This window comes from Ranitomeya variabilis, chromosome 1 (genome assembly GCF_051348905.1).
Source record: "Ranitomeya variabilis isolate aRanVar5 chromosome 1, aRanVar5.hap1, whole genome shotgun sequence".
NCBI lineage: Eukaryota > Metazoa > Chordata > Amphibia > Anura > Dendrobatidae > Ranitomeya > Ranitomeya variabilis.
This window is the reverse complement of record NC_135232.1, coordinates 460,400,852-460,427,887: the sequence shown is the minus strand read 5'-3', so window position 1 is coordinate 460,427,887 and position 27,036 is coordinate 460,400,852. Positions and strand designations below refer to the sequence as shown.

Below are 27,036 nucleotides of genomic sequence, written 5' to 3'. Positions count from 1 at the left end.
GTCTAGTCAATGGGTCTGCAGCCACAGAATGAGTTTAGAGGCTCTGCCTGTTTCGACAGCAGGAGCCGCAGAGCTTACTGATTGGGCTGTAGCGCTGTTGATGTGATGTCAGCTCTGGTGGCAACAATGTACACCTAGAGCAGAGGTGGAGGCTCAGTGTTGGACCTAGGGAGGGTGAGCAAAGAAATGTTAGGGTTTTTTTAGAATTAACTGCACCTGGGGATACAACTTTCCAGAAAACAGAAGATTTAGTGCTATGGGGGAAAAATCCTTTTTAGTTGTTCCCATATTTGAAAAGTATTACACATAGTATGTCATCATTAATAGGATATGAATACAAGTCTATCACTAACCTAATTTATGTAACTCATTAAATTATCTCACTTCTTATCATGTATAGATGTAATGCTACTCCTTCCATGTAGAAAATTAATTCTGAAAGCATTTAGTAGTTGAATATTGGCATTATTTTTTTCCAGAGAAACTACCGCTCCACTTACAGCCCTTCCATCAGAGCTGGTATTGGACAGGTTACATCCAAACCCCATGTATCAGAGAATGCCACTCCTTCTCAACCCTAAACTCATAAGCCTTGAATATCCCCGGAATAATATTGAGTATGTCAGGGACATTGGAGAAGGAGCCTTTGGACGGGTCTTTCAAGCCAGGTAAACAAATGCAATTTTTCTCCAGATTGGTGTGTTACTCCAAACACATGATATATTCTCTTTACATCCCCATCAGTCATTTCCCATTGGAACGGAAGAATGACATAGATCCACCATCCTGTGCACACTGTTTATTACTGAGCTTTGGATTTATATTGTATCTCTACTCAACCATATGTTCATCTCGCTGAAACGTGACATTTAGCAACACAAGCTGAACCATCGCCTTCTGCTCTCATTAAAATGTTTGTCTTGTCGTATGTTAAACACATGCCTGTTCCTAAACTTAGCAATCTCCTTCTCTCCCTTAGTGCCATATTTCAGCTGTTGAGATATAATTCTCTGTTTAGTGCCAATAACATGTCAACTAACAGCATTCTGTTTATTCTGTATAAGTTTTAGGCCTGCATGCAATGAAAAAGATTGCCAATGCAGGAAATGGAAGTCATGCTACTTACTAGGCTTTTGGAGGGGGGTAGTGATATTCTGCATGCTGTATTTTTCTTTAAGGGCTTGTAAACATGACCATAAGAATCGGATGAGCGCTATCTGCCATTTTGACAAATATTACTCGTCCCCATGTTATTCTATGAGGCCGTGCACATGTCCAAATTTTTCCTTGCAGCATGCATAAGTTGCAGATTATCGGAGCACACTTGGCCATTCATGTCTATGGGTCCTTGGAAAAACATCTTCAACTGCACTCAGATTCAACAGAATGAATGGAGAAGATGAAGATTTTTTTTTATTATTATCTTCTGATCAGGGTCTGATCGGAGTGTGATTAGCATAATTCTCTCCGATGAGTGCAAAAAACAGTTTGGTGACCCTAGCTTAAGGGATTAGCTACAGTTGTGCTCAAGTTTACATACCCCAGCAGAATTTTTGCTTTCTTTGCCTTTTTTCAGAGAATATGAATGATAACACCAAAAATTTCTGTCCACTCATGGTTAGTGGTTGGATGAAACCATTTATTGTCAAACTACTGTGTTTTCTTTTTAAATCATAATGACAACCCAAAATATCCAAATGACCCTGATCAAAAGTTCACATACCCTGGTGATTTGGGCCTGATAACCCTAGAATGCGTGACCATAGAAATCTACACTATTACGTACCTGGGGCCTTTGAGGCCTGTTTTCAAATAACATGGAATAACTCAAAAAAAATTTTTTTCAAAGTTATTTGAAAGTAAGCATGCATTCCCACTAGCTCTGGGGTCCGCCTGGACGGGATTTCGTAATGGATCTGACCTCCTGGTGACCGCGGCTAAGGCTGGTAGAACGCGTACCTAGGGCCTCGCAGGCCTGTCAGGTTACTTTTTTATTATTTTCTGTAAAACTACTTTAGTTACAATTTTGAAACTCTAGGTATTCCTCAGCTATATAGTTGTTAGTAATTTCCAGTTGTTCGTATATTTTTATGTTATATGCATTTCGTATAGCAACACTTTTTTTGTGACTACCCCATATTCACATACCTGGGGCCTGTGTGCAAATAACATGGAATAACTCAAATAAAAATACTTTTCAAAGTTTATTTTAAACTAGATGGCAGCCCGATTCTAAAGAATCGGGAGTCTAGAATCCATATATACTTTATTTATTCAAATGTAAGAATAATACAATTAATAACTAATAGTAAGAAAGAACAAAAAATGGCTGCACTCACCAGCTCTTGACAATTCTTGACAGTACGGCACATTTCTGATTGGTCGCTCGCGGCAAGCGGCAACCAATCAGAAAAGTGCCGCGCACCACGAAGGCATATATCTTTGTCCACCCTGAGCGGGTGTAGGACGCTGGTGACGTCACTTATCTCCGGACATTATCTCCGGACAAAGCCACGGAAGTTGGCACAAATTGCCGGAAGTAGTATTCTAGGCAATAATATATTAGATTTTAATGTTATCAGTGTTTACCTTTGAACGTTTATATTGTATTGTCCTGTCACCAGCCATGTGTACGATTATCGGCCGAAAGCCTCTCTGGAACCAATAATCACCCCATGTAAAGGTATCTTTATAAGTTAAAGATTCAGAATACTATGACTTTTATCATATCCTGAACAGTCAAGTTTTTTATGAACCGTTAAGGTTTTCTGGTTGAAGTAAAAAAAACTCTGAGTGTTTACAGTTTGAAACCATAAAATGTTGAAAAATTATGTCATTCTTGAGTATATCACTCAATGGTGCTCATAAACGTGTCAAATTTGATCTATAATATACTTTAATATACGTTACTTTAATCTTTAATATACTTAAGAACAGGGCCCCAGACATCACACAGGGGGTCTGAAACACCGCACAGTGGTCCAAAATATCGCTGTGCTCTGCCTGGGGCCCCATATGCTGCCTGGGGCCCCTGTGCTCTGCCTGGGGCCCCATATGCTGCCTGGGGCCCCTGTGCTCTGCCTGGGGCCCCATGTTCTGCCTGGGGCCCCTGTGCTCTGCCTGGGGCCACTGTGCTCTGCCTGGGGCCCCATATGCTGCCTGGGGCCCCTGTGCTCTGCCTGGGGCCCCATATGCTGCCTGGGGCCCCTGTGCTCTGCCTGGGGCCCCATAGGCTGCCTGGGGCCCCTGTGCTCTACCTGGGACCACTGTGCTCTGGCTGGGGCCCCATATGCTGCCTGGGGCCCCTGTGCTCTGCCTGGGGCCCCTGTGCTCTGCCTGGGGCCCCATGTTCTGCCTGGGGCCACTGTGCTCTGCCTGGGGCCCCATAGGCTGCCTGGGGCCCCTGTGCTCTGCCTGGGGCCCCATATGCTGCCTGGGGCCACTGTGCTCTGCCTGGGGCCACTGTGCTCTGCCTGGGGCCCCATATGCTGCCTGGGGCCCCTGTGCTCTGCCTGGGGCCCCATATGCTGCCTGGGGCCCCTGTGCTCTGCCTGGGGCCCCTGTGCTCTGCCTGGGGCTCCATGTTCTGCCTGGGGCCCCTGTGCTCTGCCTGGGGCCCCATGTTCTGCCTGGGGCCACTGTGCTCTGCCTGGGGACCCATAAGCTGCCTGGGGCCCCTGTGCTCTGCCTGGGACCACTGTGCTCTGCCTGGGGCCCCATATGCTGCCTGGGGCCCCTGTGCTCTGCCTGGGGCCACTGTGCTCTGCCTGGGGCCCCATATGCTGCCTGGGGCCACTGTGCTCTGCCTGGGGCCCCATATGCTGCCTGGGGCCCCTGTGCTCTGCCTGGGGCCCCATATGCTGCCTGGGGCCCCTGTGCTCTGCCTGGGGCCCCTGTTCTCTGCCTGGGGCCACTGTGCTCTGCCTGGGGCCCCATATGCTGCCTGGGGCCCCTGTGCTCTGCCTGGGGCCACTGTGCTCTGCCTGGGGCCCCATATGCTGCCTGGGGCCCCTGTGCTCTGCCTGGGGCCCCTGTTCTCTGCCTGGGGCCACTGTGCTCTGCCTGGGGCCCCATATGCTGCCTGGGGCCCCTGTGCTCTGCCTGGGGCCACTGTGCTCTGCCTGGGGCCCCATATGCTGCCTGGGGCCCCTGTGCTCTGCCTGGGGCCCCATATGCTGCCTGGGGCCCCTGTGCTCTGCCTGGGGCCCCATGTTCTGCCTGGGGCCCCTGTGCTCTGCCTGGGGCCACTGTGCTCTGCCTGGGGCCCCATATGCTGCCTGGGGCCCCTGTGCTCTGCCTGGGGCCCCATATGCTGCCTGGGGCCCCTGTGCTCTGCCTGGGGCCCCATAGGCTGCCTGGGGCCCCTGTGCTCTACCTGGGACCACTGTGCTCTGGCTGGGGCCCCATATGCTGCCTGGGGCCCCTGTGCTCTGCCTGGGGCCCCTGTGCTCTGCCTGGGGCCCCATGTTCTGCCTGGGGCCACTGTGCTCTGCCTGGGGCCCCATAGGCTGCCTGGGGCCCCTGTGCTCTGCCTGGGGCCACTGTGCTCTGCCTGGGGCCCCATATGCTGCCTGGGGCCCCTGTGCTCTGCCTGGGGCCCCTGTGCTCTGCCTGGGTGTAGGACACTGGTGACGTTACTTATCTCCGGACATTATCTCCGGACATTATCTCCGGACATTATCTCCGGACATTAGCTCCGGACATTATCTCCGGACATTAGCTCCGGACAAAGCCACGGAAGTTGGCACAAATTGCAGGAAGTAGTATTCTATGCAATTATATATTAGATGGGCATTTCCTGAAGGAAATACATGGTGCTTGAACAGCGCTACCAGCTTTACAGCAGCACTTTTCACACACGGGACTGGGGGGCGCGCTTACTTTTGCACCCGGGGCCGGGGGCGCGCTTACTTTTGCACCCGGGGGCGCACTTACTTTTGCATCCGGAGGCGCACTTACTTTTGCACCCGGGGCGCACTTACTTTTGCACCCGGGGGCGCACTTACTTTTGCACCCGGGGGCGCACTTACTTTTGCACCCGGGGGCGCACTTACTTTTGCACCCGGGGGCGCACTTACTTTTGCACCCGGGGGCGCACTTACTTTTGCACCCGGGGGCGCACTTACTTTTGGGGCCGCACTTACTTTTGGTGGGCGGGGCTCCTCGGCCTCCGATTTGGTTGGTGGGGCCCCTCGTCCTCCGATTTGGTGGGCGGGGACCCTCGGCCTCCGATTTGGTGGGCGGGGACCGGCCTCCGATTTGGTGGGCGGGGACCCTCGGCCTCCGATTTGGTGGGCGGGGACCCTCGACCTCCGATTTGGTGGGCGGGGACTCTCGGCCTCCGATTTGGTGGGCGGGGACCCTCGGCCTCCGATTTGGTGGGCGGGGACTCTCGGCCTCCGATTTGGTGGGCGGGGACCCCCGGCTTCCGATTTGGTGGGCGGGGCCCCTCGGCCTCCGATTTGGTGGGCGGGGACCCTCAGCCTCCGATTTGGTAGGCGGGGCCCCTCGGCCTCCGATTTGGTGGGCGGGGACCCTCGGCCTCCAATTTGGTGGGCGGGGACCCTCGGCCTCCGATTTGGTGGGCGGGGACCCTCGGCCTCCGATTTGGTGGGCGGGGCCCCTCGGCCTCTGCTTTGGTGGGCGGGGCCGCTCGGCCTTCGATTTGTTGGGCGGGGCCCCTCGGCCTCTGATTTGGTTGGCGGGGCCCCTCGGCCTCCGATTTGGTTGGCGGGGCCCCTTATCCTCCGATTTGGTGGGCGGGGACCCTCGGCCTCCGATTTGGTGGGCGGGGACCCTCGGCCTCCGATTTGGTGGGCGGTGCCCCTCGACCTCCGATTTGGTGGGCGGGGCCCCTCGGCCTCCGATTTGGTGGGCGGGGCCCCTCGGCCTCCGATTTGGTGGGCGGGGCCCCTCGGCCTCCGATTTGGTGGGCGGGGCCCCTCGGCCTCCGATTTGGTGGGCGGGGACCCTCGGCCTCCGATTTGGTGGCCAGGGCCCCTCGGCCTCCGATTTGGTGGGCGGGGCCCCTCGGCCTCCGATTTGGTGGGCGGGGACCCTCGGCCTCCGATTTGGTGGGCGGGGACCCTCGGCCTCCGATTTGGTGGCCGGGGCCCCTCGGCCTCCGATTTGGTGGGCGGGGCCCCTCGGCCTCCGATTTGGTGGGCGGGGCCCCTCGGCCTCCGATTTGGTGGGTGGGGCCCCTCGGCCTCCGATTTGGTGGGCGGGGACCCTCGGCCTCCGATTTGGTGGGCGGGGACCCTCGGCCTCCAATTTGGTGGGCGGGGACCCTCGGCCTCCGATTTGGTGGGCGGGGACCCTCGGCCTCCGATTTGGTGGGCGGGGACCCTCGGCCTCCGATGTGGTGGGCGGGGCCCCTCGGCCTCCGATGTGGTGGTCGGGGCCCCTCGGCCTCCGCTTTGGTGGGTGGGGCCGGGCCCCTCGGCCTCCGCTTTGGTGGGCGGGGCCGTTCGGCCTTCGATTTGGTGGGCGGGGCTCCTCGGCCTCCGATTTGGTTGGCGGGGCCCCTCGGCCTCCGATTTGGTGTGTGCTCTGCCTGGGACCACTGTGCTCTGCCTGGGGCCCCATATGCTGCCTGGGGCCCCTGTGCTCTGCCTGGGGCCCCATATGCTGCCTGGGGCCCCTGTGCTCTGCCTGGGGCCCCTGTGCTCTGCCTGGGGCCACTGTGCTCTGCCTGGGTGTAGGACACTGGTGACGTCACTTATCTCCGGACATTAGCTCCGGACATTAGCTACGGACATTAGCTCCGGACAATAGCTCCGGACAAAGCCACGGAAGTTGGCACAAATTGCAGGAAGTAGTATTCTAGGCAATTATATATTAGATTTGCAAAGTAAGGATGCATTCCCACTAGCGCTGGGGTCCACCAGGAGGGGATCCGTAATGGATCTGACCTCCTGGTGACCTCAGCTAAGGCTGGTGGAATCCCGGCATTCCATCAGCCTTAGCTGGAGTTACCGGGAGGTCAGATCCATTATGGATCCCATTCTGGTGAACCCCAGCGCTACTTGGAACATAGCCTAAGATGTGTATAATTCCAAAAAAAAATTATGTACATAAAACAACAAAAATGTAACTAAACGGGCAAGCCCAATATATTCACTCAGTACAATTTTTTATGATGGATACATTTTTTCTTACATAAAGTCTGTAGCAAACTTGGTGCAGGAATATTTATTTTCCACTTTACATATTCCCCCGACAATTCTTGCATATTATTTTTTCTTCAGAATGTTCCCTGCATACATTTTGTCCGCAAGTAGAACAGAAACGCTCCGATTTTCTTTCTTTCTTTGCTGGACAAATATAGCAGCGCTTTCTTTTTTTTTCTCTTTGCTCTGGCTGTTCCTGAAAGCATATTCCACATCGGATCATTGCCTCTGTAATTTGCCTTGATAAGCATTTTGTGCTGCTTCTCTGCATCAAAAGTTCATAACAAAGTTCTGTCAAAAATATACGTCTATTGTCCTTCCTGTTGGCATGGAATTCTGGATTAGTTTGACAATAAACAATATAGCTATTGAGGGATGACACATCAAGGATATTGGAAAAAAGGGCAACAGGCCAACGTTTAGTCTGCCTTTTACACGAATATTCAGTAATCATTTCGTCCATCTTGTCGACACCTCCTTTTATAGTAGACAAAAGGTTGATTCCAGCTCCAAAAAGATGGCTTGAATAAAATTAAATCCTTTATTGGTGCATATTTAAAAAGACACAGGCTGTATTACTCTCCATAATAAGGACGGGAAACGAGCTACGCGTTTCGATCTATTACAGATCTTTGTCAGAGCTTTTTTGTTTCTTGTTTGTGTTTACGTCACCTCCTTTTGTCTTATTATAATGAAGTATAATTTCAGGTTTTTGTTTCCTGTCATTGGTGTCAATACTTTCATCGTGATGCATTGTGCTCAGTAATATCACAGATTTTTCTTTCTTGGCTTTATAGGACACCATTGTTGCCTCATTGCAGAAACCGAATACACTCTCGTAGATTGGTCGTTGTGCATTGTGCTTCATTATTGGTGGAATTTCACGGCGGTTTGGTCTCATTGTACCAACAAGTGTTAGTTGTTTCTGAAGCAAAAAATTGGCCAGTTCTAAATTAGTAAAATAATTATCCATAGTGATATTTTTTCCAGAATGGAAAATTGGTAAAGCTAGTGTTTTCACTATGTTGGAACATAGATCTTTCTGGACTGGAGCGTCAGCTTCTTTTCCACAGTAAATCATGCCATTCATCCCATAATAAGTTGCTGAATCGCACATCCAGAAAATTTTTATGCCGTATTTAGCGAGCTTACTGGGCATATATTGGATACATTTGCAACGTCCCCTAAAGGCAAGAAGTTGTTCGTCCACTGTCACATATTCGCTAGAATTGTAAAGTTTGTAACAGTTCTTGATAAAAAGATTCCATATATAGCTAATAGGCGCTAATTTATCGGTTGCCAACCTCACAGGCCGAGTTCTCTTTTCATCAAAACGAATGCATCTCCGAATAGCCTCAAATCTATCTACGGACATAGTGGCTTTGTAATGTGGATCTGCAAATGGGTTCAGAAATAACGCTCTGATTGGCACATCATATGATTTAGTCGACCCTGCCAGAAGAGTAAGGCCAATATAGGCATATAGTTCCTCTTTAGTTAAATTTTTCCAAGTTTTTTTTTTTCCGAAGCAATACGTTTACCTTCCACATTCGTACACAAAACTACCTCATCTGCAATATCATCTGAAACAAATTTACTGAAAACATCTTTTTTGGACATGAATTGGGAAATTCCGACAGCTCCTTGAGGAACTCTAATAATGTTATGTGATGGGGTGCGTGCATGAGCCACAGCAGTACTGTTCCAAAAAACATTTGTTTTAGATGTTCTACTTGCACATTCTGCTGGATCCATTACTTCTTCATCATCTGAGGAATCGCTGGACGATGAAGTTGATACATTAGCTGGTGGAATATACTCTTCATCCGACAAAGAAATGTCACTGTCTTCATCACTATTGAAAATAATCGCCTCAATTTCTTGGACAGTCAATCCCCTTGATGTAGACTGTGCCATTGTAATCTTAGATGTGAGTAAACTAAAATGAAAAGTAAAAAATAAAGATTACAATCAGGCTTGTGCACTATACACTGTGTGTGCTAAGACTTTGTTAGTGTTTGTGTGCTTAGGGTAAAGTACAGCCTCCCTACTCTTACCTTCAACAGATCACTTTCTTGTAAGTGCAGTAGAAGCCTCTGGTTTTGGAGCTCAGAAAGGTTCTTTGTTACAGACCAAAGAAAGCTGACTTCTTCCTCCAAAGTCTCTCCAGCAACTAGGATTTAGGACTAAAGGACCTGTACTGACATCATAATCACGTTACTTGGTGAGGGGAAACTCCCTTCCAGGATCACATTACCATGTCAGGCAGAATCCACACTCTTCCCAGCAACAGCCATCGACCAATAGTCATAAAGACTGAGTCATAAGTTCTTCCCCAACAACAGTACAGACAAAAAGACTGAGGAGTACATGTAAACCAAAGCAGGCCTCAAAGGCCCCAGGTACGTGAATCTGGGGTAGTCACAAAAAAGCGTTGCTATACGAGATGCCTATAACATAAAAATATATGAACAACTGGATATTACTAACAACTATATACCTGAGGATTACCTTGAGTTTCAAAATTCTAACTAATGTAGTTTTACAGATTATAGAAAACAAGTAACCTAGCAGGCCTGCGAGGCCCCAGGTACGCATTCTAGGGATAACATGCACAGAAGTTTGAAAGACACAATTGGTTTTGAATGGCTACTAAAGGTAACATCCTCACCTGTGACCTGTTTGCTTGTAATCAGTGTTTGTGCATAAAAGTAGACTGAGTTTCTGGGAACCAGACAGACTCTTGCTTCTTTCATCCAGCCACTGACATTTCTTGTGAGTCATGGGGAAAACAAAAGAATTGTCAACGGATCTACCGGAAAAGGTAGTTAAACTGTATAAAACAGGGATACAAAAAGATATCCAAATAATTAATAATGCCAGTCAAAAGCGTTCAAACTATGATTAACAGATGGAAAATGAGGGGCTCTGTAAAAACAAAACCACGGTCAGGTAGACCAATAAAAATGTCTCCACAACTGCCAGAAAAATTGTTTGGGGTCCAAAGAAAAAAGAAAAACCCACAAATAACATCAGCTGAAATACAGGACTCTAAGAAAACTAGCGGTGTGGCTGCTTCAAGATGCACAATAAGGAGGCACTTGAAGAAAAATGGGCTGCATGGTTGAGTGGCCAGAAGAAAGCCAATACTGCGCAAATGCCACAAAGTATCTTGCCTACAATATGCAAAACAGCACAGAAACAAGCCTCAAAACTTCTGAAACAAGGTAATTTGGAGTGATGAGACCATAATTTAACTTTTCGGCCCAAAACCATAAACGTTACATTTGGAGCGAGGTCAAGAAGGCCTATGAGGAAATGAATACCATTCCTACTGTAAAGCACGGAGGTGGATCGCTACACAGGTACAGGAAACTTGGTCATATTTGAAGGAAAGATGAATGCAGCACATTATCAGCAAATTCTGGTTGCAAATTTGCACTCATCAGCCCGGAAGCTGCGCATGGGACGTACTTGGACGTTCCAACATGACAACGATCCAAAACACAAGGCCAAGTCGACCTGTCATTGGCTACAGCAGAACGAAGTGAAGGTTCTGGAGTGGTCATCTCAGTCTCCTGACCTCAATATCATTGAGCCACTCTATGGAGATCTCAAGCGTGCAGTATATGCTATACAGCCCAGGAATTTACAGGAACTGGAGGCTTTTTGCCAAGAAGAGTGGGCAGCTTTACTGTTGTGAATTTGGATTCTGGGCTCCCCCGGTGGCTACTGGTGGAATTGAACTGGTGTCTTCATCTTCTCTGTTCACCTGTTCCCATCAAGATGTGGGAGTCGCTATATAACCTTGCTGCTCTGTTAGTTGCTTGCCGGTCAACAATGTTATCAGAAGCCTCTCTGTGCTTGTTCCTGCTCCTAGACAACTACTAGATAAGTTGGACTCTTGTCCATGTTTGTTTTTGCATTTTTGTTCCAGTTCACAGCTGAAGTTTCGTTACTGTGTCTGGAAAGCTCTTGTGAACAGGAATTGCCACTCTGGTGTTATGAGTTAATGCCAGAGTTTTAAAGTAATTTCTGGATGGTGTTTTTGATAGGCTTTTCAGCTGACCATGAAAGTGTCCTTTCTGTCTTCTGCTATGTAGTAAGTGGACCTCAAATTTGCTAAACCTATTTTCATACTACGTTTGTTATTTCATCTCAACTCACCGCCAATACATGTGGGGGGCCTCTGTCTCCTTTCGGGGTATTTCTCTAGAGGTGAGCTAGGACTAATATTTTCCTCTGCTAGTTTTATTTAGTCCTCCGGCTGGTGCTGGGCATCTAGAATCAACGTAGGCATGCTACCCGGCCACTGCTAGTTGTGCGTTAGGTTTAGTTCATGGTCAGCTCAGTTCCCATCTTCCAAGAGCTAGTTCCTATATATGCTTATGCTATGTTCTCTTGCCATTGAGATCATGACACTTTACCATGTGAAAAAATAAAGAATCTCATCCACAATTACTACAAAAGACTTCAAGCTGTCATTGATGTTAAAGGGGCAATACACTATATTAAGAAAATGGGGTATGTGAACTTTTGATAAGGGTCATTTGGATGTTTTGGGTTGTCATTATGATTTAAAAAGAGAAAACACAGTAGTTTGACAATAAATGGCGTCACCCAACCATTAACCATGAGTGGAGAAAAAGTTTTGATGTTATCATTCATATTCTCTGAAAAAAAGCCAAAAAAGCAAACATTCGGCCGGGTTATGTAAACTTTCTAGCAAAGCTGTATAATGTATTAATGCAATTAAACAATTTCTCACAGTGGTTGATGTTGTCTCATCAGTCTTATTTTGAGACTGTCTTGTCAAAACTTACATCACTTATTACTTGCATTTTTTGGCGCTTAGCATTACCTGTTAGACCCCATTTTGATAAACCATTCCTCATTTCAGTGAAACTATGGCCCCTTGTTAGACAAGACACAGAAAAGGCCTAAAGCACATATTAAATATGATGCAAGTAATGAAAGACAGTTTTGGCACAAATTTTGCCACAATTCTGATGTGTTTATTTTGTATGCCCCAGTGCCTTTACTTAATATTAGAAGTCGCATAAGAAACAGCGACTGAGTGATAAAGGTAATTCTGCATTTATCTGTAAACGAGAGAACAGTAAGTACAGCCATAGTGGTTAAATGGCTATATAAGCCATTGTCATACATGACAAACACTTTTTTATAAAAGTCTTGAAAATGGCCAGATGTAACAACAAGTACTACTTTTTCTTCATGGTGAGAAGAAAAATAATTATTTTGTGTTTTTTTAGGGCACCGGGGTTGCTTCCATATGAACCTTTCACAATGGTAGCAGTGAAGATGCTGAAAGAAGAAGCCTCTGCTGACATGCAGGCCGACTTCCAAAGAGAAGCTGCACTTATGGCGGAATTTGATCACCCCAACATTGTAAAGCTTCTGGGTAAGTTTGTTGTAGTTTAGAATGAAACGCCAAAAGTAAAAACCAGAAGCCACAGTGGTTGGTTTATTTTATCTGAGGTCATTTATGTGGTAGTTTCTGTGATTTTCTTGATACAAGCCAGATGGCAATGTTAGTAAATGGACCTGTCATGAGGATACTGCGACAGAGTGTGATTGCAGGGTCCGGTGACACATACATCCAAAGGTAGTTAGAACGGCTTCACCATTCTATTATCACGGCTCAGCTGTCAGGTGACCCAGGACCAGGGGCTCCTTCCCTGTCCCTACCACTAGGGGGTGCCCTAGCTCACCCTATTCCCCAGGATACTTCTGAAAGTGAAGATGCCAGGGCTGCCACCCTTACCTTATCCTCCTAAATCAGCCCTCCATCTGTTATCTTCCCCCACCCAGGGAAGAGGGGCATTACTGTGCACCACAGTACACCAAAGCAATGAACAAGGCAACACAAGCAAGGGTAAACTGAAATACCATGCATACAAATATTCTCTTACATATAGCAGAGGAATACACTGGGACTGGAGGATGGGGGAATAATAAAAGTAAGAGAAAGGAAGGGAATTATCACCCTTACAAACCACACAGCAGTCACAGATAACTCCTTTAAAACTCCCTCTCTTATAAACACCTCTCCACCAAGCCAAGCAGCAAAAGCTAGCTCTGACATGGGTTTGAATCAGGACCCAGATTATAAAGGGGATGGGAGTGGCTAACCAAGCTCAGCTGAGAGCTCATACTACCACAGTCTCAAAAATGGCTGATTAACCTCTGTTCTGAAAAATAAACACCATTTAAAAAGTAGTGCTTATTTTCAGAGCAGGAGTAGGAGCAATCAGACTCTGCGGTCTTCTGATTCTTTCTGTTGCAGTAACCCCATGACACCTATTAGTAGTTCTGTCTTTCATTGCTCTGTTGCTGCAAGGGTTAAACTACTTACAATGGTATGGAAAGTATTCAGACCCCTTTAAATTTGTCACTCTTTGTTTCATTTCAGCCATTTAGTAAAATTAAAAAAGTTCTAAAAAAACAGAAATGTAGAAATTTTTGCAAATTTAATAAAAATGAAAAACTGAGATATCACATGGTCATAAGTATTCAGACCCTTTGCTCAGACACTCATATTTAAGTCACATGCTGTCCATTTACTTGTGATCCTCCTTGAGATGGTTCTACTCCTTCATTGTCCAGCTGTGTTTAATTAAACTGATAGGACTTGATTTGGAAAGGCATATACCTGATTAGATAAGACCTCACAGCTCACAGCGTATGTCAGACCAAATGAGAATCATGAGGTCAAAGGAACTGGCCAAGGAGCTCAGAGACAGAATTGTGGCAGGGCACAGATCTGACAGAAGCCTCTCCTCAGTGCTAGACATATGAAAGCCCGCATAGTTTGCCAAGAAAAACACATGAACGACTCCTAGACTATGAGAAATAAGATTCTCTGGTCTGATGAGAGGAAGATAGACCTTTCTGGGGATAATTCTAAGCGTTATGTGTGGAGAAAACCAGGCACTGCTCATCACCTGCCCAATACAATCCCAACAGTGAAACGTTGTGGCAGCATCATGCTATGGGGGTGTTTTTTAGCTGCAGGAACAGGATGACTCATTGTCATTGAAGGAAACATGAATGCGGCCAAGTACAGAGATATCCTGGAAGAAAACCTCTTCCAGAGTGCTCTGGACCTCAGACTTGGTCGAAGGTTTATCTTCCAACAAGACAATGACCCTAAGCACACAGCTAAAATAACAAAGGAGTGGCTTCAAAACAACTCTGTGACCATTTTTGACTGGCCCAGCCAGAGCCCTTATCTTAACCCAATTGAGCATCTCTGGAGAGACCTGAAAATGGCTATCCATCAACATTTAACATCCAACCTGACGGAACTGGAGAGGATCTGCATGGAAGAATGGCAGAGGATCCCACAAATCCAGGTTTGAAAAACTTGTTGCATCATTCCCAAGAAGACTCATAGATGTACTAGCTCAAAAGGGTGCTTCTACTCAATACTGAGCAAAGGGTCTGAATACTTATGACCATGTGATATTTCAATTTTTATTTTTTAATAAATTTGCAAAAATTGCTACATTTAGTTTTTTTCAGTCAAGCTGGGGTGCAGAGTGTACATTAATGAGAAAAAAATGAACTTTTTTGAATTTACCAAATGGCTGCAATGAAACAAAGAGTTAAAAATTTAAAAGGGTATAAATTCTTTCCGTACCCACTGTAGTTGGACTCCTGGAGTTCTCTATTTTTATTGTATCAGCTGTTCTGAGTTTGTTACTCCATGCAGATTTAAGAAATTACCTCCTGGCTTCCTTTTCCAGTGATAGTTTTCCACTTTCTGGATTGGAGTTGAAGGATCAGTTCAGTGTTAGTTGCAGGCATTTGGAGTGATTTTCAGGAGATTTCTGTTTGGAGTTGGTTTGTGTGTTTTTTTTCTCTATCCTTTCCCATTTGGTTTGTGCCAACTACTGTACACCTCCCCTGTTTCCCATTTGGTTGTTTTGTGAGTGCATTTGTATGTTTTAAGTTTTCTTTTATTCCTGTCTGTTTTCCCCTGTCTGGTTTGTGTTATCCTATACACTTCTGTCCTATACCTTCCTGGATGGAGGAGGAAACAGATAAGTGTTATTATAGAAGCATAGCAAGGTATGAGACCCTGGCATCTCCACCATCAGGAGTAATCTGTGGGACAGGGATAGCCTAGGGTTTTCCCTAGTTCGAGGGACAGGGTAGGTGCCCATTGTTTCTGGCAATAACATGTAAGGACCTATCTTAACTATTGTGCACGTGTCTCTAGTTAAATATATGGCTTTGAACCAAAGTGTCATATTTTTGTGAGAAGCAACTAAATCATTAGGACAAACTTACAAAAAAATACATTTTGTTTCTATGAATTGTCTTATAGGAATTACATCAGCTAGTGCTATTGAATTTGCCCAGAATTCTCTTCAAAACTTAAAATGTGAGCCCAATTCAGTCTCGAACGAATAAATAACACAAGTTAAATAATACAGAACTCTGGTTGTCCAATGATAATGCTGTTATCTTAGAGTATTTGGCATTATTAAATGCTGGTAATATCTGAGATATTTATGTAGTTTCTACCTGTAGCTGCTGATTGTAAGAACAAACATCAGCATTTCTAATGTTGGCTTTTTCCTTTTGTTTTTAAAATGGATGAACTCTTATGACTACATTCTCTTTGAGATGACCTTGTACTGTATTCCTCAGTGTATTGCTCAGAACAATCTGTTCAGAATACTTCACTTGGCAGGATGGACTTTGGTCCTATTGCTAAATCAAGAAAATGTGCCAAAGTTTAGTATTTCTAAATCCCTTTATTCTCCACTTAACCCCTTAACGACCGCCGATACGCCTTTTAACGGCGGCCGCTAAGGGTACTTAATCCACAGCGCCGTTAATTAACGGCGCTGTGGAAAAAGTGAATAGCGCCCCCCAGAGTCGGATTTTCTCTGGGGTCTCGGTTGCCGAGGGTAGCCGAGACCCCAGAGAACATGATTCGGGGGGTTTTTACCGACCCCCGAGTTGCGATCGCCGGTAATTAACCGTTTACCGGCGGTCGCAACAAAAAAAAAAAAACGCGATTTGCCGTTTAATTTCTCTGTCCTCCGATGTGATCGCACATCGGAGGACAGAGAAATGTGGTCCCCGATGGCCCCCAATAGCCCCCCGATACTTACCTACCTCCCCCGGAGCTCCTCGTGGGTCCCCATGGGCGCCGCCATCTTTTTTCCGGGAAAAAATGGCGGGCGCATGCGCAGTGCGCCCGCCGCCCGGCACCCGGATGTTCTTTGGGGTCTCGGCTGCCGGGGGTAGCCGAGACCCCAAAGAACATGATCGGGGTCGGTTTGCACCGACCCCTACTTTGCGATCGCCGGTAATTAACAGTTTACCGGCGACCACAAAAAAAAAAAAAAAAAAAAAGCGATCAGTTATTTCTCTGTCCTCTGATGTGATCGCACATCAGAGGACAGAGAAATAGGGGGATTCGGGGACCCTATCATACTCACCCGGGGTCCCTGGGTCCTCTTCTGTCTTCTCCTGCCAGCCGGCTTTTTCATCATGGCGGGCGCATGCGCAGTGCGCCCGCCATCTGCTGCCATCTGCCGGCCGGCAGGAGAAGACAAGTTGGGGCTAAAATTAGGGTTAGGGTTAGGGTTAGGGTTAGGGTTAGAGTTAGGGTTAGGGTTAGGGTTAGGGTTAGAGTTAGGGTTAGGGTTAGAGTTAGGGTTAGGGTTAGGGTTAGGGTTAGGGTTAGGGTTAGAGTTAGGGTTAGGGTTAGGGTTAGGGCTAAATTTAGGGTTAGGGTTAGGGCTAGGGTTAGGGTTAGGCTACTTTCACACTAGCGTTTTTTGGCTTCCGTCGCAATGCGTCGTTGGAGAAAAAACGCATCCTGCAAAAGTGCTTGCAGGATGCGTTTTTTCTCCATTGGCTTGCATTAGCGACGCATTGCGACGGATTGCCACATGTCGCATCCGTCGTGCGACGGATGCGTCGTGCTTCGGCGGACCGTCGACACAAAAAAAACTACATGTAACTTTTTTGTGCGACGTGTCCGCCATTTCCGACCGCGCATGCGTGGCCGGAACTCCGCCTCCGCCTCCCCGCACCTCACAATGGGGCAGCGGATGCGTTGAAAAAACAGCATCCGCTGCACCCGTTGTGCGGCGCTTACAACGCTAGCGTCGGTACTTCGGCCCGACACACTGCGATGGGCCGAGTACGACGCTAGTGTGAAAGTAGCCTTAGGCTTCTTTCACACTTGCGTCGGTACGGGGCGGTCGCAATGCGTCGGCCCGATGTACCGACGCACGTTGTGAAAATTGTGCACAACGTGGGCAGCGGATGCAGTTTTTCAACGCATCCGCTGCCCAGTCTATGTCCTGGGGAGGAGGGGGCAGAGTTACGGCCACACATCCGCGGAAATGGCGGACGCGACGTACAAAAAAAAGGTTACATTGAACTTTTTTTGTGACGACGGGGGCTAAAGTTATGGTTAGGGTTGGGGCTAAAGTTAGGGTTGGGGCTAAAGTTAGGGTTAGAGTTGGGATTAGGGTTAGGGTTTGGATTAGGGTTGGGATTAGTGTTACGTTTGGGATTAGGGTTGGGATTAGGGTTAGGGTTGGGATTAGGGTTAGGGGTGTGTTGGATTTAGGGTTTTGATTAGGGTTATGGTTAGGGTTGAGATTAGGGCTGTTTTGGGGTTAGGGTTGTGATTAGGATTATGGATCGGGTTGAGATTAGGGTTAGGGCTGTGTTGGGGTTAGGGTTGGAGTTAGAATTGGGGGGTTTCCACTGTTTAGGTACATCAGGGGGTCTCCAAACACGACAGCCAATTTTGCGCTAAAAAAGTCAAATGGTACTCCCTCCCTTCTGAGCTCTGCCGTGCGCCCAAACAGTGGTTTACCCCCACATATGGGGCATCAGCGTACTCGGGATAAATTGGACAACAACTTTTGGGGTCCAATTTCTCCTGTTACCCTTGTGAAAATAAAAACTTGGGGGCTAAAAATCTTTTTTGTTGGAAAAAAATATATTTTTTTATTTTCACTACTCTGCATTATAAATTTCTGTGAAGCACTTGAGCTTTCAAAGTTCTCACCACATATCTAGATAAGTTCCTTAGGGGGTCTAGTTTCCAAAATTTGGTCACTTGTGGGGGTTTCTACTGTTTAGGTACATTAGGGGTCTGCAAACGCAACATAACGCCCGCAGACAATTCTATCAAAGTCTGCATTCCAAAATGGCGCTCCTTCCCTTCCGAGCTCTGCCGTGCGCCCAAACAGTGGTTTACCCCCACATATGGGGTACCAGCATACTCAGGACAAATTGGACAACAACTTTTGGGGTCCAATTTCTCTTGTTACCCTTGTGAAAATAAAAACTTGGGGGCTAAAATTCTTTATTGTTAAAAAATATATATTTTTTATTTTCACGACTCTGCATTATAAACTTCTGTGATGCACTTGGGCATTCAAAGTTCTCACTACACATCTAGATAAGTTCCATGGGGGGTCTAGTTTCCAAAATGGGGTCACTTTTGGGGGGTTTCTGCTGTTTAAGCACATCAGGGGCTCTCCAAACGCGACATGGCGTCCGATCTCAATTCCAGTCAATTTTGCATTGAAAAGTCAAATGGCGCTCCTTTGCTTCCGAGCTCAGCCATGCGCCCAAACAGTGGTTTACCCCCACATATGGGGTGTCGGCGTACTCAACACAAATTGTACAACAGCTTCTGGGGTCCATTTTCTCCTGTTACCCTTGGTAAAATAAAAATTTGGAGGCAAAAAGATCATTTTTGTAGAAAAAATGCGATTTTTTTTATTTTCACGGCTCTTCGTTATAAACTTCTGTGAAGCACCTGGGGGTTTAAAGTGCTCACCACACATCTAGATAAGTTCCTTAAGGGGTCTAGTTTCCAAAATGGTGTCATATGTGGGGGTCTCTACTGTTTAGGCACATCAGCGGCTCTCCAAACGTGACATGGCGTCCGATCTCAATTCCAGCCAATTCTACATTGAAAAAGTAAAACGACACTCCTTCTCTTCCAAGCTCTGCGGTGCGCCCAAACAGTGGTTTACCCCCATATATGGGGTATCAACGTACTCAGGAGAAATTGCACAACAACTTTTGTGGTCTAATTTCTCCTGTTACCCTTGTGAAAATAAAAATTTGGGGGCAAAAAGATCATTTTTGTAGAAAAAATGAGATTTTTTATTTTCACGGCTCTACGTTATAAACTTCTGTGAAGCACTTGGGGGTTCAAAGTGCTCACCACACATCTAGATAAGTTCCTTAAGGGGTCTAGTTTCCAAAATGGTATCACTTGTGGGGGGTTTCCACTGTTTAGGCACATCAGGGACTCTCCAAACGCGACATGGCATCCGATCTCAATTCCAGCCAATTCTGCATTGAAAAAGTCAAACGGTGCTCCTTCACTTCCAAGCTCTGCGGTGCGCCCAAACAGTGGTTTACCTCCACATATGGGGTATCGACGTACTCAGGAGAAATTGCACAACAACTTTTGTGGTCTAATTTCTCCTGTTACCCTTGTGAAAATAAGAATTTGTGGGCGAAAAAATCATTTTTGTGAAAACAAATGCGATTTTTTATTTTCACGGCTCTACGTTATAAACTTCTGTAAAGCACTTGGGGGTTCAAAGTGCTCACCACACATCTAGATAAGTTCCTTGGGGGGTCTAGTTTCCAAAATGGTGTCACTTGTGGGGGGTTTCCACTGTTTAGGCACATTAGGGGCTCTCCAAACGCGACATGGCGTCCGATCTCAATTCCAGCCAATTCTGCATTGAAACAGTCAAACGGTGCTCCTTCACTTCCAAGCTCTGCAGTGCGCCCAAACAGTGGTTTACCTCCACATATGGGGTATCGGTGTACTCAGGAAAAATTGCACAACAAAATTTGTGGTTAAATTTCTGTTTTTACACTTGTGAAAATTAAAAAAAATGGTTCTGAAGTAAAATGTTTGCAAAAAAAAGTAAAATGTTCATTTTTTTCTTCCACATTGTTTTAGTTCCTGTGAAGTACGTAAAGGGTTAATAAACTTCTTGAATGTGGTTTTGAGCAGCTTGAGGGGTGTAGTTTTTAGAATGGTGTCACACTTGGTTATTTTCTATCATATAGACCCCTCAAAATCACTTCAAAGGTGATGTGGTCTAAAAAAAACATGGTGTTGTAAAAATGAGAAATTGCTGGTCAACTTTTAACCCTTATAACTCCCTAACAAAAAAAAAAAATTGTTTCCAAAATTGTGCTGATGTAAAGTAGACATGTGAGAAATGTTATTTATTAACTATTTTTTGTGACATATCTCTCTGATTTAAGGGCATAAAAATACAAAGTTTGAAAATTGCAAAATTTTAAAAATTTTCGCCATATTTCCATTTTTTTCATAAATAATCGCAAGTAATATCGAAGAAATGTTACCACTATCTTGAAGTACAACATGTCACGAAAAAACAGTCTCAGAATCAGCGGGATCCGATAAAGCGTTCCAGAGTTATAACCTCATAAATTGACACTGGTCAGAATTGTAAAAATTGGCTCGGTCATTAAGTACCAAATTGGCTCTGTCACTAAGGGGTTAAGACATATTTTGTTTAGTTTACATTTGTTCTTGTGTTTGAAGCCTCAAGCCGAACTCCACTGCACCAACTGCAGCTCCACCTTAGTGCATTCTCTAGCTGAATTAGCCCAGCAACCCCATGTACAAGTCAGGGCAACCACCTTTAATAGGAAGCTATTATCAGAAAATGTCCTGTTGCTTTCATCAGGTTCTTGTGTTAAATAAATGTATTTTTCTCTAAATTTGTCCAATTTTTAAACTGTCCACTTGGGCATTTTTATAAATCCTAGCATCCTATTTTTTTTAGGAAATTCACATGTACATTAGCAGTAATTATTTATTTTACTCACTTATATAGCGCCAATAAATCCATTTACAGACAATATCATCACTGTCTCCATTGGGGCTCAAAATCTAAATTTTTATCAGTAAGCGTTTTTTTGAGTGTTGGAGAAAATGGGAGTACCAGAATAAAATCCATGCAAACACCTTGCAGATGTTGTCCATTTGGAAACTAGAACCTAGGACCCCAGTGACGCAACACAACAATGCTAACCCTTGAGCTACCATGCTGCAATAAACAGAATCTGACCCTTTCTTTTTATTGAAGAATCTGAGGAGCATGTGCAAAAGTCAATGTGAAGAAAGGGGAGCAGGGTCAGCTGTTACATTGCTTATTCTGATTGGTGCAACCCCTGTTATCAGCTGTTCTTTGAAATGTTACTTGTCATTGTAATCCTGCCTCTAATGATAGGGAGCCTGGTGAAAACTCTTCCTGAAAGGAAATAAAGTATGAGACCTCAAAAGCCTAAGGGTACCGTCACACAGTACCATTTACATCGCTACGACGGCACGATTCGTGACGTCGTAGCATCGTATGATTATCGCTCCAGCGTCGTAGACTGCGGTCACACGTTGCAATCACGGCGCTGGAGCGATGCCGAAGTCCCCGGGTAACCAGGGTAAACATCGGGTTACTAAGCGCAGGGCCGCGCTTAGTAACCCGATGTTTACCCTGGTTACCAGCGTAAACGTACAAAAAACAAACAGTACATACTTACATTCCGGTGTCTGTCCCCCGGCGTTCTGCTTCTCTCCACTGTGTAAGCGCCATAGCCGGAAAGCACAGCGGTGACGTCACCGCGTCACCGCTGTGCTCGCTTTCCGGCTGGCCGGCGCTCACAGTGCAGAGAAGCTGAGACGCCGGAGGACAGACACCGGAATGTGAGTATGTACTGTTTGTTTTTTTTACTTTTACGCTGGTAACCACGGTAAACATCGGGTTACTAAGCGCGGCCCTGTGCTTAGTTACCCGATGTTTACCCTGGTTACAAGCGAACACATCGCTGGATCGCTGTCACACACAACGATCCAGCGATGTCAGCAGGTGATCAAGCGACGAAAGAAAGTTCCATACGATCTGCTACGACGTACGATTCTCAGCAGGATCCCTGATCGCTGCTGCGTGTCAGACACTGCGATATCGTATGGATATCGCTAGAACGTCACGAATCGTACCGTCGTAGCGATCAAAGTGTGACTGTGTGACGGTACCCTAAGTGACAAGTGTAAAAATTTAACTGGAGCAAGTTCAGAAAAGAGCGACCAGAATGGTGACCGGTCTGCAAAAAGTGTCCTATGAGGAAAGTTTACAGGATCTGGGAATGTTTAGCTTGCAAAAAAGAAGACAGATAATAACTACCAATGTCTGAAGGGTTGTCACAGTATAGAGGGATCATCCTTATTCTCATGTTTTGCACATGGAAACACGAGAAGTAATGGAATGAAACTGAAAGGAGAAGATACAGATTAGATGTTAGAAAAAACTTTTTGACAGTAAGAGTGATCAATGAATGGAACAGGCTGCCATGAGAGATGGTGAGTTCTCCTTCAATGGAAGTCTTCAAGCAGAGTCTGGACAGACACCTGTCTGGGATGGTTTAGTGAATCCTGCATTGAGCACAGGGTTCGACGCAATGACCCTGGGAGTCCCATCAAACTCTAACATTCTATGATTCTATGAGAATTATAAGACTACTAATCTTTTTGTATTTTATTAAGTAAGATTGGGCCTCTAAGATATAAACTCAATTGTATGTGACATTAAGGTTCTTTTTGTGATCCAATAACTTTTCTTTCTTTAAAGACATTCTTCTTCATTCTAATCCTGTATTCTCTTGCTCCCTTCAAAATACAAACCAGAAATCTAGTAGTTGGAGTTTTCCTAATACAGTTATCTCAGGATGAATTTGTTTACAATTTTTTAACCCCGTTCCCTTTCTTACAATTAATTTAGAGTTGATTAATATTACCAATATGCAGTATGCACAAGCCAAACCATATCAAAATATGTGTAATAGACAGACAGAATACATTTCAATATCCTGGTTTGTCGTTTCCAACTTTTGGTGATCCCAAACAAATTTAAAAAGCCCTAATTGACCTTGACAAATCCTCAGCTGCCACCTTTATCCTGATAACTCATCACAAAACATCATTCTTTGTACTACTCCACAACTTGATCATGCACATTCCATTGTTTGCGCTCAGCTCTCTTAGTAATCACATTTTTGCTGTTGTCATTTCCCTGAAGACCTGTAAACCACAGCTGGACAGGCATGTCATGTTATTACACCAGCTGTGACAATTTCATAAAACGAGGATTAGAACAAACTGCTTTTACTCATACTAATGGACAAAAAGATGGACATTTGTATATAAGAAGTGGATGAGCTTGCAAATTAGAAAATTGGTGCAGAGATGAGCAGATCACTTGGCACAACTTCTGTTCATGGTCCAGATCTATGCTCTCTGGCCATGGACCGGCGCTTCGTAAGTTTTCTTACCGACTAGGATTCAAAGCTTGGTCTATGATTAGCCGGGCTGGTGAGACGTCACCTGTGAGCATCAGGGAGGACAAATTATATCACTCAGGCCAGAGAATCTGAAGCCACAAGATGAGGAAATTTGCGAAGCTCGTGTCTACAGACAGAAAGCTTTGACCTGGACTGTGGACCGGGGTTGTATGAAGAGCAATCTCTAGTGCTGAGCTAAAACTTTTATCCTGTATTCATGATCATGACCATCTTTCCAGTGTGATACTCTTACACGTGTGTCTGTATTATAAGAAGCCATTTTTACTCTAAAATTATGAGGTGTACTATATATACATATATGCATATGGAAGTAGAATGCATAATGTATCATTAACACTAAATTTGTTTCCTTGCTTTCAGGCGTGTGTGCGGTTGGAAAACCAATGTGTCTTCTTTTTGAATATATGGCCCATGGAGACCTAAATGAATATCTGCGACACAGATCACCACGTGCTTTAAGCAGCTTAAGCCACAGTAGTCTTGCTACCAAAGTCAGACTCTCAGATCTGAATCCATCACCACTGTCTTGCACCGATCAGCTCCACATTGCCCGACAGGTGTCAGCAGGGATGGCCTATCTCTCTGAGCGAAAGTTTGTGCATCGGGACCTGGCTACCAGGAATTGTTTGGTGGGTGAAAACATGGTGGTAAAAATAGCTGATTTTGGCCTTTCTAGGAACATATACTCAGCAGATTACTACAAAGCAAATGAAAATGACGCAATACCAATTCGCTGGATGCCACCAGAGTCCATATTTTATAATCGTTACACAACAGAGTCTGACGTTTGGGCTTATGGTGTTGTCTTGTGGGAAATATTCTCTTACGGCATGCAACCTTACTATGGCATGGCCCATGAAGAAGTCATATATTTTGTAAGAGATGGTAACATTTTGTCATGCCCTGAAAACTGCCCACTGGAATTATATAATCTTATGCGTCTGTGCTGGAGCAAAATGCCCACTGATCGTCCAAGTTTTGCATGTATCCATCGCATTTTGGAGCGCATGTATGACAGAGCCATCTCTGCTCAAGTTTAAGGGATATATGTTTCAGTGTGACATTGAAACCCTGGTAAATCCTTTGAAGATATACCTAGCTTTTCCACAAATCATGCATTATGTTATATGGAAGCATGGAAAGGCGCAAGACATATCCATGGTCGGGATAATGGACCCACTGCACCACCAGTGACAAAGGAATGGCTCATAAAGTTTTGCTAGAGTGGAAGAAAAAAACTATGGCTGAAACATGTATTTAATTTAAAAACTGAAGGAAAATGAGCGCAAAGCAGCTTTTCACAGTGTTCTAAAAATATAAATGATTGATTACGCCGTTCTGAACTTCCAGACATTTACATGAATCAATACATTTTATTAGAGATACATAAAGGAGGTCCAGAATAGTAGTAGCAAAATATAGTGCAGGTTTGCCATGTATTTCACCACTAAAGGTTTACAGGAACAGAAATAAGTTGTTTGTCAGACAGATACATCTTTAAAAGCTAACCATTCATTCCTAGTATTGTAATTACTTGGACTAATAGGACCTTGATAGGCTATGGTCAGATCACGTTTTACCCTCCCGTCAGTGGCTCTGTTGGGGCTTACTCCAGAAGCCATGAAAAACGGGATTTGGGCGTATGTCCTAACTGGAACATTGTGTGTTCTGTCAGACATTATTTTCGGCCTTATCTGTTTGATGTAGGCTCCAAGACGTGGTCATTGGTGTAGTAGAAATCATCTCAAATAGGCCGATATGTCAGAAAATTATGACCAAAAGAGCACACAGTGCATTATTACAGTCAATGGCCCAGTCACCGCATATGTCCGAATCCCATTTTCCAGGGCTTCATATGTAAGCCCCAATGGAGCCACTGACATGAAGGTAAAACACATGTGGACCTGGCCTTAAATAAAACAGTGTGTGGTTCACAAAAGAGTATGGAGATCAGCTAACCTTTTTTATGCTTCAGAATTACAGCTTATTGATTACAACCTAATATTATATTTCAAGCTATGTAGGATGCTTTCCACAAATGTAGCACATTGTATGTTTAACCATGTGTTCCTTCTCTACAACTCTTCTGCACCTTTGTGTTCACATTTGAACGTCTGTCACCAATATTTTGGATGTAATTGGTTTATTTCCTTTGTTGGAATTCAGTTTGTTGATATATTCTACTTTTTTTGGCTGTTTGGGCTATTTTTCAGTAACATGAGTAAGTCTGAATGGTTGACATGTATTATTATTATTATTATTATTATATCTGAAGTCTAAATGCTGGAGCTGCAATGCAAACTCTGACCAATGTTATTTATAAGAGTATGTCAGTTTACATGATCAACCAACCAGCTTCTAAAATCTGCTTTCTAGCACTGAACAAAGGAGGAAGCCGTATTACATTTTTTTAATGAAAATTAAAAGCAAAGCCACAAAAAGACTAATTCAAATTCCCACCAAAATTCAAGAATTAATGCAACAAAAAAAGGCAACAGTATTTACCTGCCAACAGTGCCCAGATCTCAGAACTAATGTATCAGGATGCTGCAAACCCACTTAATAAAGATGGAGGCAACATAGGTGCAAAATACTGATGAGACAACCACTCAGAACCTACCAATTCATGGCTTTATGTAGGGTTCTCGTCACACACAGGTTTATATGTGTGCAGCCATGGTCTTCAATGTTGGCCTTGTAAACTAGGGTGTATGTCCTCATGGTGTGCATTTAGTTTTGGGCAACCCGCGTAATCTAATAGTATGGGCACCACTATTAAGCTGTAAGCCAGACACTGTGCAATGCCTGTGCCCAGGGCAAGTTTTAGACAAAGTGGTGCTCTGCGCAAAAGTTTAAAGTGGGTCCTCAAAAGCTAACATATTGCACCATCACACAGAAATGTTTTGGTTGTATTTACATGCGCTGAGTTCAGGCTGTTAAACGAGTGTGAGCGACGATATTGAAGTCGTTCGACCCTTGTTTCCAAGCCTCTTTACACCGGCTGAAGAAGAATGATGAGCACAGAACAATCACTAGTAGATCAGTCTGTCCCCATACAGTATCATGTTATCAGCAGCATATCTGCAGCATCCACTGGGTGATGTGCTGCTGACAACAATGATTTTTGTTCCGGCATAAATAATCCAATCACTTGATGAATAGGCAGCATTTTTTTCTTGTTTACTATAATACACCCCATGGTCCTCCACATAGTATAATGCACCCCATAGTCCTCTAGATTGTATAATGCACACCTCATAGTCCTTTATATAATATTATGTGCCCCCATAGGCCTCCTTATAGTACAATGTGCCCTATATCCATCCATATACTTTAATACACTCCCCATAGTCCTCCATACAGTGTAATACACTCCACATAGTCCTCCATATAGTGTATATATAATAATCTCCCCATAATAATATCCTCCCTATAA

At 45.1% G+C, this 27,036-nt stretch overlaps 1 protein-coding gene across 1 annotated transcript in view; it reads left to right on the top strand.

Annotated features, from left to right (window-relative positions):
- Positions 1–25,737, top strand: part of MUSK (muscle associated receptor tyrosine kinase) — a 252,498-nt gene extending 226,761 nt beyond the window's left edge. The window contains exons 15-17 of the mRNA XM_077281030.1: positions 480–668; positions 12,446–12,594; positions 23,961–25,737. Coding sequence (XP_077137145.1) covers positions 480–668; positions 12,446–12,594; positions 23,961–24,640 — 1,018 coding nt within the window. The 3' untranslated portion in view covers positions 24,641–25,737. The remainder of the gene's footprint in view (positions 1–479; positions 669–12,445; positions 12,595–23,960) is intronic.
- The last annotated feature ends 1,299 nt before the right edge of the window (positions 25,738–27,036 follow it).